The following is a 16,129-nucleotide window of genomic DNA, read 5'->3' on the forward strand; positions in this document are numbered from 1 at the left end:
AGTCATCCCATGAAATGTGAACAGGCTGTGAAATCCTTCCTGGTTTTCCAGGAGGATTTCTTAGGCACAGATATTTTTGTGTCAGTCAGGGGGATAAGAAATGGGTGGAGAAAAGGTAAGGGAAATTTGGGGGTGATGAGGGGAATCTGCTTTTCCCCTTTAGAAACTTTTGACTCAAAACAGGTGATCACAAAGGATCACAAAGTCCACAAAGGAGGACCGAAAGAAGTGTCAATTTTATGTCTTTAAGTTTTTCTGTTCCAATCCTCCCTGGTTTTACTGGCACAAAATGGAACTGGCCTAAACCAAGAGTTGGTATTAGTGGATGGCATTAAACACAATTGCGTGTTTAGTGAAAGTAAAATTGGAAATAATTAAGAAGTGCTCTTGTTGCAGAGGATCAGGCTGGAATTTATTGTTGTAGCAGCTAGCATTTGCAACAGTCAGTGCTTGTTACCTTTTTTCCTGGCCTTTAGAAAGCTAAAGTAATTGCTCTGTTAGTTAAACACAATCCCCATTCCAGCCTGGTTAAAGAATAATTAATCGAATGCATGTCTGTTCTTGAGGAGTAGAATGAAATGAGCAGCTTTCCAAGCTGAAACTTCGGAGAACATTAATAAAGTACACGCAGAGCTTGCACTGTAGAAATTATTCAGGTTTGGATTCCAGGGGGAAATTCAGGTTCTTGGGAGGGGTTTTTAATGCATATGCTTTCATCTTCTGCATTCATTAACAGTTGCTCACTTTCTTTCACATCATCTGAGTGATTTTGCAAAGTGATTTTCTCAGTGTCTTCTCATTATTGCTGCCACTGGCAACAGCCTCGGTGAGCCTCAAACATGAGATATTGGAATCAGAGAATCCTGGGATGGTTTGGGTAGGTGGGGACAATAAAATCCACCCAGTGCCACCCCCTGCCATGGGCAGGGACACCTTCCACTATCCCAGGCTGCTCCAAGCCCCAAAGTCCAACCTGGCCTTGGACACTGCCAGGGATCCAGGGGCAGCCACAGCTGCTCTGGGCACCCTGTGCCAGGGCCTGCCCACCCTCCCAGGGAACAATTCCTGCCCAATATCCCATCCATCCCTGCCTTTTGGCAGTGGGAAGCCATTCCCTGTGTCCTGTCCCTCCATCCCTTGTCCCCAGTCCTTCTCCAGCTCTCCTGGAGCCCCTTTAGGCCCTGGCAGGGGCTCCAAAGTCTTCCCAGGGGTTCTTGTCTCCAGGTTGGCCAATCCCAACTCTTTCAGCATTTCAAATTACCTGATGAAAACTACAACTTTCAAAACCAACCCAAAAATCCCACCATTAGTTCTTCTTTAACAGGTCATAATAACTTAAGGGGATAATTAAGGACTGTAGTCTTTAATTATTAACAGAGTAGTTGACGTAAATCAGTTTTGGATCAATTGATCACAGATGCACGGCTGAACATTCAGTTGCTTACCTTCAGTTGCTTCAGTCATGCTGTACTCTGCCTTGAACAAAGTTTTCACAAATAATAAAAATAATCAAACACCAAAAATAAATTAATTTTTTTTTAAATTAGGAAGAGAAGAAAACTAATCCTGAGTCCATAATCTTCCACACAAACTGAATTTAGAAACAAGAAGACCGATAAAATGTTGGATAAAAATTTCTCTCATCATCCAAAGAGGTGATATGGACCAAGGCAAATCCTATGGAGTTTCTCTCAACTCTCTAAGATCGTTGGGTTTGCTGCCAGCAGCATCCTCTTAAATACATTAATTTGAGTATAAAAGCCTTTTAGAGGAGGATAATGTGCTGCCTTGTTCTAGATTCATACTAAGGTTCCTCTAAGTTGATAAAAAGGAAGCTTAAGCTCAGCAGAATGCCACAAATCATTCTCCAAAAGTCATTTTTAATCACAATTAATTTGAGGAGTGATAAACCACATGAATTATTCTCTATGGATTTGACTGCATTCAGAGCAGTGGGAGGTACTGATGCTCCAAGAAAAAAATAAAAGGAAAATATTTGAATACAATGGGTATTTTTAGCCAAGGATTTGCTCCTTGATACTTGAAGTCCCCTTTTCTGCAATTGCCTTGTTTTCCCCAGAATTTCCAGTGTATTTGAGAGCCCAGTTTCTTAATTAAATACCTTTTTGTGCTTTTCATTAGGAATATACTAATTAAAGCCAGATGTAACATGTATAGCCTCTCATTTATGAATTCTGTGCCTTGAGCTTTGCTTTGTGTTTCCCTGTGTTAGAATTATTTTGCTTTTCACTGGTGTTTTCATGGAACTGCTGTTGTTCCCCCTCAGAATTCCAGCCAGGCTTCCTTGAGCCCCAAACAACCCACAAACACGGAATCTTTAGGGAAATTACCAGCAGGAATTGGTTTTTCCCTATAATGGGATGTTATTAGCTCTCGCTTTTTAAACATTAACAGTATTACCCTCTGCTTTTCCTTTATATATGAAATTATTGAATTATTACAGATTTAAATGAGGAAATATCTGAGGTCCTAATTCTAGTGGAGAAAGCGGATTGTGTGAATTCCTGCTCAGTTTATGAAAGTGTTTTTGTCCTGAAAATGTTTTCAGGGGAGGAATCTTGCCTTAACAATGCCATTGAATCCAAGGCTCTGGAATTTGCTGTATTTGATGGAAATGCTTTGATTCTTACAATATTTTCCTTCCTGCCCTTTCCTCTGCTTTTTGCCCCTTTCTGATCAGTTTTTTAATGGAACTTTATCCTTTATTCCCTTTGAATATCTCTTATTGAATATTGAATATCGTTGGAATATCTAAACAAAAGAGAGCAAAATAAACCAAAGCCATTTTGGGCTGCAGGTTCTGACCCTGAGGACACACAGGGGAGCAGGAATTCCTCCTTCCTTCATCTCATCTTCATGGCATCTTACAGATCCCATAATGAACTAAAACAATGGATAAAAGAAACAGTTAAAATTCCTGGCTATGGCTAGGGAGAGAACACAAGTATTGCTTTTTTCCCCCCAGATCTGTTATCCATGTTAAATCTCCATTATTTTTCTTTCTATGCCTATAACCTGTAGATTTATTTTGATATTTCCTTTTCCTTGGGATGACAAGGGAATCTTGAGAGTGGCAAGTCCTGGAATTCCAGAGATTCCACCTTGGGCACCCAGTACAGCTTTCAGGGCAACATTTGGCTCATCCCTCCTTTGGCTGTTGCACAAGACTGAACTGCTTTGCCAGTCATAACCTTTTCTTCCTTAAAATGTGATCTATGGATCCCAGCACAGGGAGGAAAGATGCTTGGTAGGAGTAAAAATCTCCTCTGAAAGCTCATTGAAGTGACAACAGCACAGCCCCCAGCTGCTGGAACATCTGCCCCCCCCCCAAAAGCTGTGTGCCCTGCTAAGACAAATATTACAGGAATGCCAAGCATTTTTTTTTTCCTTTAAAAATCATATTCCTGCTTTTTATGTTGGCTTCCTGAACTTTTTACTCGAGGATCTTTTATTTTCCTATTATTTTCCTCTGGCAGCAACCAAAGAATCCCCCACCCTTTTTGGGGTTTTCACCCATGTAATTGAAGATTATTTCAATTACTTTGTTTTTGGGGGGTATTTTGAAGGCTGTTGGTCCTGCATGTGCCTTCCTGAGTAAAGGCTCCTACAGGGGCTGGGAATGGAGAGTGTGCCTGGATCATTCCCATCCCATGGAGGAAATCCATGTGTGTGGCCTTTACTTCCCCTCTCTCACACACACACAGTTACTCTGTCGAGCACTAACTGCTGCTGGCCAAAGAAAAATGTCAATAAAATACATTTTTCCAATTATTTGTTTCAAAATCCAACTTTGAGTTCAACACCCTGTTGTTCAACACCTATTACCATGGGACAGCCTGTCAAAAGGAATTCCAGTTTCCTTTGGCCCCTGGGAGGTTTTGGCCACCATTGGAGGACAAAGTGAGCAAAATTCCCCTTGTCCCATTTGAATGGGACAAAATTCCCATTCACCTTATTTCTTCCTACCTGTGTTTCTCAGAAAATTTCTGGCACTGGAGGTACTGGGAGTGGGCTGGGCAGTGATCAGTATCAGTAATGTAATGATACATAAATTTAAAGCAATATGAATATTAAAATGAATATTCATGAATATATGTAAATAACTATTAATATAAGTGATATAACATAATATAATATCATATGATGTCATATCACATAATGTAACATAACATAATGTAACAGTCTAAATCAATAATTTCTATAGTTTACCTCTTATGTTAAATATAAATTTATATTTAATATCAGTATGAATATACATTTTTTAAAAAATCAATTAAAAAAAAATACCTTTTTTATATCAAAAAAATACAAATTCCTGAGGCAGCCAGTAGCAAACCAAGGTGAGGAGTGGGAGTTCCAAAGGCCTTGAGGCAGAGGAGGGTGTAACAGAGCATGGAAGTGAAGAAATACAGGAAATAAAGGAGAATTGCAGTGGCTACCCCAAATTTCTAGGCTGAGGTGTCTGTGGAACACCCAGAGAAGCCTCCCCTAAAACAGGCCAGTGGCATCTGTGCCATCAGAACTGGAAATTTGCAACAATCTGGAAATTCTTACCAGCAAAAATGGTCTGGTTCTAAAAGCTGCTTTGTGTGCCAGCCACTAATTGGGAACATTGAAGCTGCCATCTGCTAGGAACAGGCAAAAAAAAGAAAAACCTCCTCAGCAGCCCAATCCCAATCCTGCCTTTTTCCATGCCCTGTTAGCAGCCTCGGGCTTGTGGTTAAGGGTGACCCTGCGAGGGAGGTGGAAAACATTTCAAATGAACAACTGCATTTCACTCTGGGCAGCAAATCTGGATTTCGCTCAGGCTGATAATGCTAAAAACTGGGATCATCAGGGATTATGCCACAGCTTCAGGAGTTGCAGTCGCTGATGATTTTTATACTCATCCCAAACATGCCACTGGTGATTTTTCATGGCAAGGTCAGAGTGCTGCTGTCACACCCAGTGGGGTTTACCAGCCTCCCTGGCTGTCCTGCCATCAGCCTGTGCTTGTGCAGTCACATGGAGCCAGAGATTAATTAATTTATGCTTTAAAGGCATCATTTGTTCGGGCTTCTTACAAAGGAGAGAAAAAGAAGAGGTTAATCACTGAGAAAATGGAATGGTTTGGGTTGGAAAGGACCTTAAATCCCATCCCATTCCCCCCCGCCATGGGCAGGGACACCTTCCACTGTCCCAGGCTGCTCCAATTCCCAATGTCCAGCCTGGCCTTGGACACTTCCAGGGATCCAGGGGCAGCCACAGCTGCTCTGGGCACCCAGAGCCTGCCAGGGCCTGCCCACCCTCCCAGGGAACAATTCCTGCCCAATATCCCATCCAGTTTTGTCCTCTGGCAGTGGGAAGCCATTCCCTGTGTCCAGTTCCTCCATCCCTTGTCCCCAGTCCCTCTCCAGCTCTCCTGGAGCCCCTTTAGGCACTGGAAGAAGCTCTGAGCTCTCCCTGGAGCCTTCTCTTCTCCAGGCTGGACATTCCCAGTTGTGTCCTCCTGTCTTCCTAGCAGAGGTGCTCCAGCCTTCCCTGGAGAGTGGAAGTAACAGTTCCAATTTTGAGCAAGCACAGGAAGCCACAGTAGTTTTTACGTGCTGGTGAAAGGATTAAAAGAGCTGCCGTGGGGATGATGGGATTCCAGACTGACTTGAGTTGGAAGGGACCTTAAAGCCCATCCAGTGCCACCCCCTGTCATGGACAGGGACGCCTTCCATTATCCCAGGCTGCTCCAAGCTCCAGTGTCCAACCTGGCCTTGGGCACTGCCAGGGATCCAGGGGCAGCCACAGCTGCTCTGGGAAATCTCTGCCAGGGCCTCTGCTCCCTCCGAGTAACAGTATTCTCAGTGCTTTTTGTGCTGGGATTAGGGAGCACCCCAGGATTTGTGCTTTGCCCTCCTCCGTGGGAGTGGCTGGGAAAGGGCTGGAGGCAGCAGCAGCCATGCTGACCCAACTCCCTTTGTGTGGGCACACCTACACTCAATCACAGGACGCTGGAATCTGGCCTGGTAATTCCTGAGATCATCCATATTTATCAGCCCTCAATCACAGCGGGATTTAGGAAACATCTGTATTTCTTGCACAGAACAAAAGGCAGATATGCTGCTGAAATATTAAGATTAAGTGCAGCTCTTTCTCTTCTTTGACAGTCATAATGCAACTCTTGAGATGTCATAGATCTCCTCCTAATGAAGTGTCAAAAATATTTACCTTCAGGATGAATTACAGGGATAGCAAACATCCTTCCACTGTGTTAGAGAAGTTTGGGACGCTCCTGGGAGCAGCTCACAAGCTCTCTCTGCTGGCCCTGCCAAGCCGAGCGTCCTTAGGTTTGATCCAAAGAGCAGAGACAGGGGGGAATGCAAACAAGAAAGTTCAAATACTTGAAATACTGGAATCTGATCATTTTTCCAGGCTGTTTGGCACCTGTTTGCTCATCTCTAGGTGGCTGTGGGAAGAGCCTGAACTGTGATGGCTGCCGATGGCTCTGGGGTGGCATTGAGCTCTCTGAAATGGTGACAATTAACTCAGAGCCTGTCCAGCAGCTCGAGGCACCTGAACTCCACAGGACATTACAAGCTGTGAGCTTCAAATGTCAAAAGGCCTCTTTCACTGGAGCTTAATGCCTTAAACTCAGCTGCAAGGCTTAAACATCTCATTAGTGCTGAGCTCCAGTGTCCTGAGCTTTGTGCAGAATGCCTGACTTCATTTAATGCCTCTGCCTGCAGCATCAATACATTATTTTGGATCCAAATTTTGTTTGTTTTCAGTCACACACGTCTCCAGGCGTGAAATGCTGAAGACGAAATTGATTTCTGGTGTCACTGAAAGCAGCGACTATTAAAAGCCGTAGCTTTTATTGAGAGAGAATTTGCCAATATTAAAAATATGATGGGCATCTGACCCAACTGAACCAACCTCATAAATCCATTTTAACAAAGAAATTGGCCTTTTATTGGAAAGGCGTCATGCTCTTCTCCAGGGCACCTCTAGGGAGCCTTTTTTGGACTTCACTGAGCACTCAGTGGGAAACTTGGCTCACTCAGGGATGACCCCAGAGGAGCTGGACCAGACATTGGTCTTGTGGCTGCTGCTGGGTCCCTCCTGTGCCATGTGGGGTTACAGGAATTCTGTTTTTCTTTCCCCCCCAGCTCCACTGCTAACATTTGGATAAACCAGAGGGTTTGGCCAGGCTGGACTTTCCTGGATTGGTCATGGCTTTATCCTGAGCTGTGTTGTATGAGCTGAACTTACCCTGGAATCCCAGGATGGTTTGGGTTGGGAGGGACCTTAAATCCCATTCAGTGCCACCCCTGCCATGGGCAGGGACACCTTCCACTGTCCCAGGCTGCTCCAAGCCCCGAAGTCCAGCCTGGCCTTAGGCACTTCCAGGGATCCAGAGAAGATCCACAGCTGCTCTGGGCACCCTGTGCCAGGGCCTGCCCACCCTCCCAGGGAACAATTCCTTCCCAATAAGCCATCCATCTCTGCCCTCTGGCACTGGGAAGCTGTTCCCCCTTGTCCTGGCACTCCAGGCACAGCAGAGGTGCTACTTTAATTTTTGTCTTTGTTTCTCACCATCCAAACATCCACCTGGTGTTTCTCTCCAGCTGCTTCCTTGAGTTCAGATTGGATATTTGGAAACATTTCTTCATGGAAGGGGGGCTGCCCAGGGAGTGGTGGGGCCACCAGCCCTGGAAGGGTTCAAGGAATGAATGGATGTGGCACTGCACAATGTGGTTTAATGGGCAAGGTGACGATCAAAGGTTGGATCGGGTGATCTTAGAGGTGTTTTCCAACCTTAAAAATTCCATGATTCTATGACATAGCATTTTTTCACATTCATTTCTTCCTTCAGCCATTTATTTATGTGGAAAATCAACAATTTTCCTGACTCCCCACCTGTCAAGCTCCCATCTGCTGGCTCTGGGATGTTGTGGGGTTGTATTTCCCTGTGCCAGTTGGAAAGCTGGAATGCTCTGGAAAAGCCCACTGGTATCTTTGGTTTTTTGACTGACAGAACAGAGTAAATTTCAGAAAGCTTTTTAACCTTCCCATCTTTCCTAAAGTTGCTAATCAAGGAGTTTGAGCTCAACCAGGAGGCAGCAATCTTGGTTTTAAGAGACTTAAAAAAAACCTATGGAGCTGGTGAACAAAAACAACACATTTTATATTTATGCTTTTGGCAGTCGAGCCCGATGAAGCTTTGTAAATTTAGAAGAAAGCAAAATATTGAGAGAATGTGGGAATTTAACCAGTTGTGTGTCCATGACGAGTGACAGCCAGTGTCACTCCAGGAGCTCATCTTGGGCAGCTCTGAATGAAACCTGGTTTCTCTTTCCTGGATATTATCCTCTAAGTGTTGGATGGTTCTGTCTGGGAATCTGGGCGGATAGGAGTTGTAGTATCATGGAGCATACACGGCTTTGAGTACCTGGATCGCTCATCTGCTGCTGGTATTCCCTGAAAAATTATCTGAAAATGAAAGAGAAAAAGAAAAAAAAACCAGAAGCGATGATTTCCACCATATAGAACTTGTTCAGTGCTGGTGAGGAAACAATTAATGATGATTAATGGCCTCCTATTGAAGGTTTAATGACCTTGCACAGATAATTCTCTTCTAGCAGCTGTGGTGTCTCATAAACAGCTCCAAACTCTGCTCTCTGTGAGCAGGGACAGGGCCCCAGGGAACAGCTGGAGCTGGGTCAGGCTGGATCTCAGGGAAAGGTTCTTCCCTCAGAGGGTGCTGGGCACTGCCCAGGCTCCCCAGGGAATGGGCACGGCCCCGAGGCTGCCAGAGCTCCAGGAGAGTTTGGACACCACTCCCAGGGATGTCCAGGAGGGATTGTTGGGATCAGGAGTTGGATCAATGATCCCTGTGGGTCCCTTCCAGCTCTGGGTGTTCCATGATTCTGCAAACTCTTCATGCTGACACAAACCTTTATTGTTTTTCATTCTTAAGTCGTGGCACAGAATGGATTTTCCATGAATTTTATGTGCGCCTTTTCAAAGTTAAGGCTGGGTTTTTATTCCAGCATTAGCTTAAGCGACAGGCCTCAGGAGCAGTGCCAATATTTCCATAAAAACCTGCTGATAGATCCTGAAGTGTCCCAAATGCTGAGGCCATGCCCAAGACTAATGAGTGCTCAGGCATTAATTAGCTCCCACCTGGCTGATCCCTGGAAGGAGCACGGGAAAGCTCTGTCGGGGTCCTTGGAAGCATTTCCCTCTGGATACAGGTTGAACAGGAGCAGAAGGAATGGGGCTGGAGAGGCCAGGATGGGGCAACACGGGATTGTCAGGAGCAGGGAAGGTGGAATAACAATTCCTGGGGCTGCCTGGTTGATGCCAGCTCTGCTTCCTGATCCAGGTCAGCAACGGTGCCAGGGCAGCTCTGTGTCCTGAACTGGCGTGCCCAGCAGGTCCCTGTGCACCGCTGCAGGAATGCCACTCAATCCTTCCTTGTTTTAATAAAAAGTTATTTGGTTGCACCAAAAATACCTGTGCTCCATCAGAATATCTCTAAGATGAAGGACATTCTTGTGTAAGTCTGTGCACGAGTTGCTGAGATGGTTTTTTCTTTGATATTTCCTTTTCAATGAGAATTTGGCAGTGGAGGTTTCTCAGAATTAAGCAGTTCTTAGGTATTGTTGCAGACTTGAAAGTCAGCTTATGTTTTTCTACTTTTTAAATATTTTTTTCTCTCTTCTGGAGCAGTTTAACGCCAACAGAGGAGGAAGAAATTGCTGGAAAAGCAAAACTGAGTGCAGCAAAGTTAAATGAAGCATTTAAAGTAGCAGCCGTATCTGTGCTCTGGGATCTAATGTTTTAAATGTCAGAGCAGCAGAAATTTGCCAGGCCAAGATGTAACTTTATTTAAAGGACAAGGTTAATGACTCCTTCCATGCATATTTACCTTGTTTGCCTCTGCTTGTTTCCTTTTCCCCATTAGGCCAATGATAAGGACACTGGGAATTACAGTGCCATGCAGTACAGGCTCATCATTCCCCCCATCAAAGATGGCAAGGAAGGCTTTGTGATCGAGGCTTACACGGGGCTCATCAAAACTGCCATGCTCTTCAAAAACATGAGGAGATCCTATTTCAAGTTCCAGGTCATTGCCACTGACGATTACGGCAAAGGACTGAGCAGCAAAGCAGAAGTGCTCGTAAGTATCAGCCAGGGATTGTTATTATGGAATAACTCCTGAGGAAATTCAAACACTGCAGGAAGGTTAATTCCAGGCAGACCTAGAGAAAAGCCACGAAGTGCTTGTGCTTAATTTTTTGAAGGCACTGGAATAAAGCTTTTTGTTTCCTAAATCAAAAGATTTTGTGACCTTTTGGAGTGGGTCCAGAGGAGGCACCAGGATGAGCAGAGGGATGAAGCAGCTCTGCTGGGAGGAAAGGCTGGGAGAGCTGGGATTGGCCAACCTGGAGAGGAGAAGCCTTGGGGTGACCCAGTTGTGGCCTTTCAGGAGTGACAAGAAACATGGAGAGCGGCTTTGGACAAGGGGCTGAAGTGCCAGGACACAGGGAATGGGTTCCCACTGCCAGAGAGCAGGGATGGATGGGATATTGGGAAGGAATTGTTCCCTGGGAGGGTGGACAGGCCCTGGCACAGGGTGCCCAGAGCACCTGTCCATAGTCCCTGCCTATGGGATGGGGTGGGAATGGATGGGATTTAAGATCCCTCCCAACCCAAACCATTCCATGATTCTATGATTCTGTGTCCCTGCTGGTCATGTCCAAGTTGCTTATGTTAAGGAATAATTTTGGGCTGAGAATGAACTTTTCAGTCCCTGAGAAAGCAGTGTTTCAGAACTGGCACCATCTTTCGGCCTCAGGCTTATGGTTTTGTGCTGTTCAGAAAGGATTGACTTAGTCCAGCCACTGAAACCATCCAAGCTAAATTTCCTTAAAGCCTATAAAACTGATGAATTGGCTCAATATTAGCATAATGTGAAAGGGATGGAGTGCATTATCCACTTCATGGGAACACTGTCAAAGGAAAAAGATGAGAGCCAGAATCCTTGGTGTGGTGAGTTCTGCAGGAATTCACCAAATAAACATAAACGATGACGCCCTCATGCTTGACCTCCCAAAGTGATGAGGCACTCTTGGGTAATTCATGCACTAATAGGATATTAAAATATAGCCAGAAGGAATCGACGTTAACATTAGAAAGTGAAGGATGTCTCATTAATTTATAGAGGATTCTTTAGGACGTCTGGCTGAGTCATGAGCAGTGCACCCAGTTGCTTTGAGCAAGGCCTGGAAGCTTGGAGGAGCTGGAGATACAATTCCAGACCGACCCCGTCCTGCCTAGAACACTGGCACATGGACCTGTTGGAATGAATCCAGGAGAGGCTCCAGGATGAGCAGAGGCATGGAGCAGCTCTGCTGGGAGGAAAGGCTGGAAGAGCTGGGATTGTTCAGCCTGGAGAGGAGAAGCTTTGGGGGTGACCCAGTTGTGGCCTTCCAGGGCCTGAAGGAGATCGAAGAATGATGGAGAGAGACTCTTTCCAAGGGATGGAGTGCCAGGATGAGCGGGAATGGGTTCCCACTACCAGAGGGCAGGGATAGGTGGGATATTGGGAAGGAATTGTTTCCTGGAAGGGTGGGCAGGCCCTGGATCCATGGCAGTGTCCAAGGCCAGGTTGGACTTTAGGGCTTGGAGCAGCCTGGGACAGTGGAAGGTGTCTCTGTCCATGGCAGAGAGTAGCAGTGGGTGGGCTTTAAGGTTCCTTCCCCCGAGGCCATTCTGGGATTCTCTGATTTTTTGCACCAAGTGTGATCTATACACTAAAATCCTTTCCCATGATTTTAACACCCCTGCTATGGGGTCAGGGGCTCAGTCTCTCAGGTGTTATTTCTTTCAAAACCAGCTCAAAAAGTGGACAGAGAAGAGAGAAACTAATTTAATTACTCGCATGCAAAAGAATAAGATGTTGGGGGAAAAGATAGGATTGCACTGGGAGGAGGTCTTGGGAGAAGAGGCAGGTCACCACCAGAGAGACAATGCTGGGAAGAAGCTGAGCGGAGCAAGGTATCCTCCAGAACTGGGACCAGGATGCTTCCCCAGACCCTGCCACAGCTCTGGGAGCAGCAGGACCTGCTAGATGCCCTGGTCAAAGTTCTTCATGCTGGTGGGGACAATCCATGGAAAGGACACCAGGATGGCTCAAGTCAGACATCTGTGGGTTGACAGTTTGCTTCCATGTGATGGAGTTTTCCTTCTCAGCATCTGTGAGATGAATGAGATACAAGAATTACATTTTAAAATGCGTTTGCAGCAAGGAAGAACCTAAAGGTGCCGAGGAAGTGTAGATAGTGTACATTCATTATCATTATTTGAGATCAAGGATATCATCTTTATGGTGTCGTAGATATCATCTTTAATCAAAGGTTTATTGGGGTTTGAGGAGGTTTTAAGGCTTCATTTGGGTCCCACCTACTCCCAGAAATCCATTGATGCCATATCACAATCAAGACTCTTTGTAGGCTCTGCCTTGCTGGATTTAAAACTTGGGAAGTGCCTAATGAGCAAAGCTTGGGATCAAAGGGATATCACTCATGGGCTGGAGGTTACCAACAATTTTCTGCTTTGCCTGCCTTTACAAATGGGGATAACAAGCAAGTTAATGTTACCATGGAAACCTCAAATGTTGCTTGATTTTTGTCCAACACACTTGGTTTCCTATAGCTTGTCATGAATGTGTGTTTATCCCTGGTTTTGTATAGGAAAAAGTGATGATAATTGTGATTTCTTCCATATTAAAAGAATTACTGCCTTTGTTTTTGGTGTTGCCTTTATGCTGTTTTCAGTTCCTGGGTGCACAGTGGTTGCTCAAATTGGCTAATGTAATTAATTCTATTAAATTAATCATTGCTTTCCAGTTCCATTGCATGATTTTAGTCTAAAATTTATTTGGAGCTCATTATAATGCTGTGTTTCTTACACAGAAGCCTGTACGTGCTGATCAGGGCATCTGATGACATTTCAAGAACATTTAAATATTTAAAGTTGAATTAAGCTTCAAAGCTGGTGAATCGGTGTTTGATGTGGATTCACATTCAGGCTTTTCTGCTGCTGTGCTTCCAGGGCTCCTCTTTGGAAAATCAGGGCTTGTTTATTTCTTTTAGAATCAACTAACCCTTGATTTTTAAATTTATCAACTTTAACATTGGCCTAGTTTTCCAAATTTTCCTCCAGAATTCTCTACAGGATTGATGTTGGGTTCGTAGCAAAAAACAATAATTGCCAGAGATTTGCTCTGAGGTCACTCCCATACCGTGGCAGAAAACTTAATTTTATTCCAACAAATCACACAAGTACTGAGTGAATTAGAAGCATTTTTTCCTGCTTTGTTTTTCTTTTTATTTTTAAGGAAAAAGCTCAGTTGTAAAATGTGCAGTTTTATGATAGAGGGAGAAGCTAAAACAATTGGAGATTAAAATAAAACCTCTCGCTGATTGCTTCAATGTAAATGAACAATTTCCTTCCTGATTTTCTAACAAAGCAGCATTGATTTTGTGGAATTAATCCTGAATTTCCATTTCCCTTGGTGCACATTGCATGGCTCCAAGGGAGGATTTTGCTGGCATCCAAACCACCCAAATGCTCAGAAGTAATTTTGAGTACAGGCTGTGGGAGATCTGGGATTCTCTAAGCCAAGTCTAAACTAAGAGCAGCTTTTGCTGTCCCCACCTTAAAAATCCATAATTCTGATGCAGAAATTAAAATTCCAGTTACATCTTTGATGTTTATGGGCTTTGGCTGCAAGATTTCCCAGCTCTCCTATTTGGAATTAAAAGGAGAAATCTGGCTATCAGGGCGCGGTGTGGAGGTAGCAAAGGAATTTTTCCATTGCTGTTGGATGGGGAGGGGGCTGTGCCTGGCAGTGCTGATTGGATTTCCCTCTTTTCTTTCCAGGTCTCCGTGGTCAATCAGTTGGACATGCAAGTGATTGTCTCCAACGTTCCTCCCACCCTCGTGGAGCAGAACAAAGACCAGCTCATTGGGTAATCAGTTCGTTTCCTTTCCAAATATCAGACAGTTCCCTGGCTTTGGGGTTGGATGGATCAGGGAGTGAGGGAGGTTTTTTATCTAGTCAGTAAGAGCCCCCAGACACTACATCAGCAGCAGCTTTCAGGGGTCAGGTTTGCACTTCTGGCTTCTTTTTGTAGCACAGAGACAATTTTCTCTACTTGCTGTCATGGAATTAGCCAGTATGGGAGAGAAAATGATGTAGGAAATAGTTTATAACCAATTCTTGTCCTTTTTTTTTTTTTTTTTGTCACTTCAATCAGTGATGAATGGCACTTCTCAGATTCCCACAGTCTGGTCCATCCTGCTTGTTGTTGTCCATGGAATTTGAAATACCTTGGGGTTGATGGTCCAGCCAGTCGTTGGAAAAGTCTCTGAGTGCCTCACGTCTTCACTGGGCTAGGAAAAATTCCTGATGGATTTGCTCCCAGAGATTTGGGACATGCTCCCCTTTTCTCCCTCTGTTTTCAGACAGGTGTGTGTTGGCTCAGAGAGATACAAACGTCAAAACCACAAATAAAGTTGTTCAGGCAAGGGGCTGAACTCACAGGTACTGCACTTCCTGGAACCAGGAATAACTTCCTGAAAGGAGGGATTGCCTAGAACCAGAAATAGCTTCCTAAAAGGAGACACTGCTTAAAAATAGGAATGCCTTCCTAAAAGGAGACTCTACTGAGGTGGGGTCAAGCTCTTTTCTCAGGTTACAAGTGACAGAAGCAGAGGAAACAGCCTCAGGCTGTACCAGGAGAGGTTTAGATTGGATTTTAGGGAGAATTTCTTCATGGAAAGGCTGGTTTCAGCATTGGAAGGGCTGTCCAGGCAAGTGTTGAGTCTCCATGCCTGGAAGTGCTCAAAACCATGTGGAATTGGCACATGAGTGAAATGCTGTGGAAGGAACTCTACAACTAATAGTAGTTGTTAGAGTGGTATGTGTGTCTCATCTCTCCCCTTTTCTATAAACCTAGTAAATTCTTTTACAACTATTGAGGCTTTTTCTTAGCTTTTAGTCAACTATTTCGATAATTCTCTTTTTAATAATATTTCATGTATACTCACTATTATCAGCAAAATAATGATGGGGAGACATAGGGTGTTTAAGATTCTAGTCGCTGTTGGTGACTATCCAAGGAGAGCATTTCACTAATTGTGCTTGCATACTACTGGAAGCCTTAGAAACATTGCCTTGAACTATATTAAGTACTTCTGTTATTACTAATATCTTTGAAATTTTCCATTGATTAGTTTTTAATGCCAACAGAGATGATTGCAGGAGCTGTTTTAGTTTTCCTTCTATGTTTCGCTTTCTAAGTTGTCTGGTTCAGCATCTCATGTAGTTTCTCTAAACAGTAAGGCCTGCTAAATTGATTACTCAGAGTTGCAGGCCATGTTTTGTCTTTACAGATTTCACCAGCACTTCTAGGGTGAATCTTATCGTGGCAATATTTAGTTACATTCTGATGTCATGAAGAGTTTAAGTAATAATTTCTAGGCACCGATTTTAACAGGTCTAGTTTTTGAGGCTTTAGTCTTTTTTTTATTTAGTGATGGTGCTATCATGCTTGCTTGGAAGTTCTCACCATTTGGCTTTAGCTTCAGTCTTTTATATGTCCAGTTTTGTACTACTTGTGGTTATGTTACACTAGTGATTCTTTGCACTTGGTTTATTTGCTTCTATGTATATATATATATGTCTTTTTTTGGCTTTTACTTATTTTGTAAAACCAGTAAAGTTACTTATGGGGATACTAATTAAACATGTGTGAAAAGGGTCTCTTGGGATGGCTAAACATAAATGAAAGGTAGTAGCATTGGCCTAAGTAGGCTACATATTCTGCCAATGCCATCCTAGCGGGTTAATTTCTTCTACACTACCAATGTAACAGAGGAAAACTTTTAAAAACTCTCACATTTAATTTAAAACTATTTTTTATCTTTATCATTAAGGAAAAAAAAAAACTCTTCTCCTGTGAGATAAGGGAAAATTCAAACTGACTGTGTCTTTTTTTCTTTGCACTCTTCTTCTGTTTTGTCTTTGGTTCTCTTTTTCTTCCCTTTGCTTTGTTTGTTCTCA

General features: G+C 43.9%; 1 protein-coding gene across 5 annotated transcripts in view; it reads left to right on the forward strand.

The window, feature by feature from the left end:
* Positions 1-16,129, forward strand: part of PCDH15 (protocadherin related 15) — a 300,245-nt gene that overhangs the window by 243,514 nt on the left and 40,602 nt on the right. For all 5 annotated transcript variants that reach the window (XM_066191711.1, XM_066191709.1, XM_066191706.1 and 2 more), the window contains 2 exons: positions 9,962-10,177; positions 13,945-14,033. In XM_066191711.1, coding sequence (XP_066047808.1) covers positions 9,962-10,177; positions 13,945-14,033 — 305 coding nt within the window. The remainder of the gene's footprint in view (positions 1-9,961; positions 10,178-13,944; positions 14,034-16,129) is intronic.

This window comes from Chamaea fasciata, unplaced genomic scaffold, assembly GCF_029207755.1.
Source record: "Chamaea fasciata isolate MVZ Bird 193981 ecotype frontalis unplaced genomic scaffold, bChaFas1.0.hap1 SCAF_9, whole genome shotgun sequence".
NCBI classification, from domain to species: Eukaryota; Metazoa; Chordata; class Aves; order Passeriformes; family Sylviidae; genus Chamaea; species Chamaea fasciata.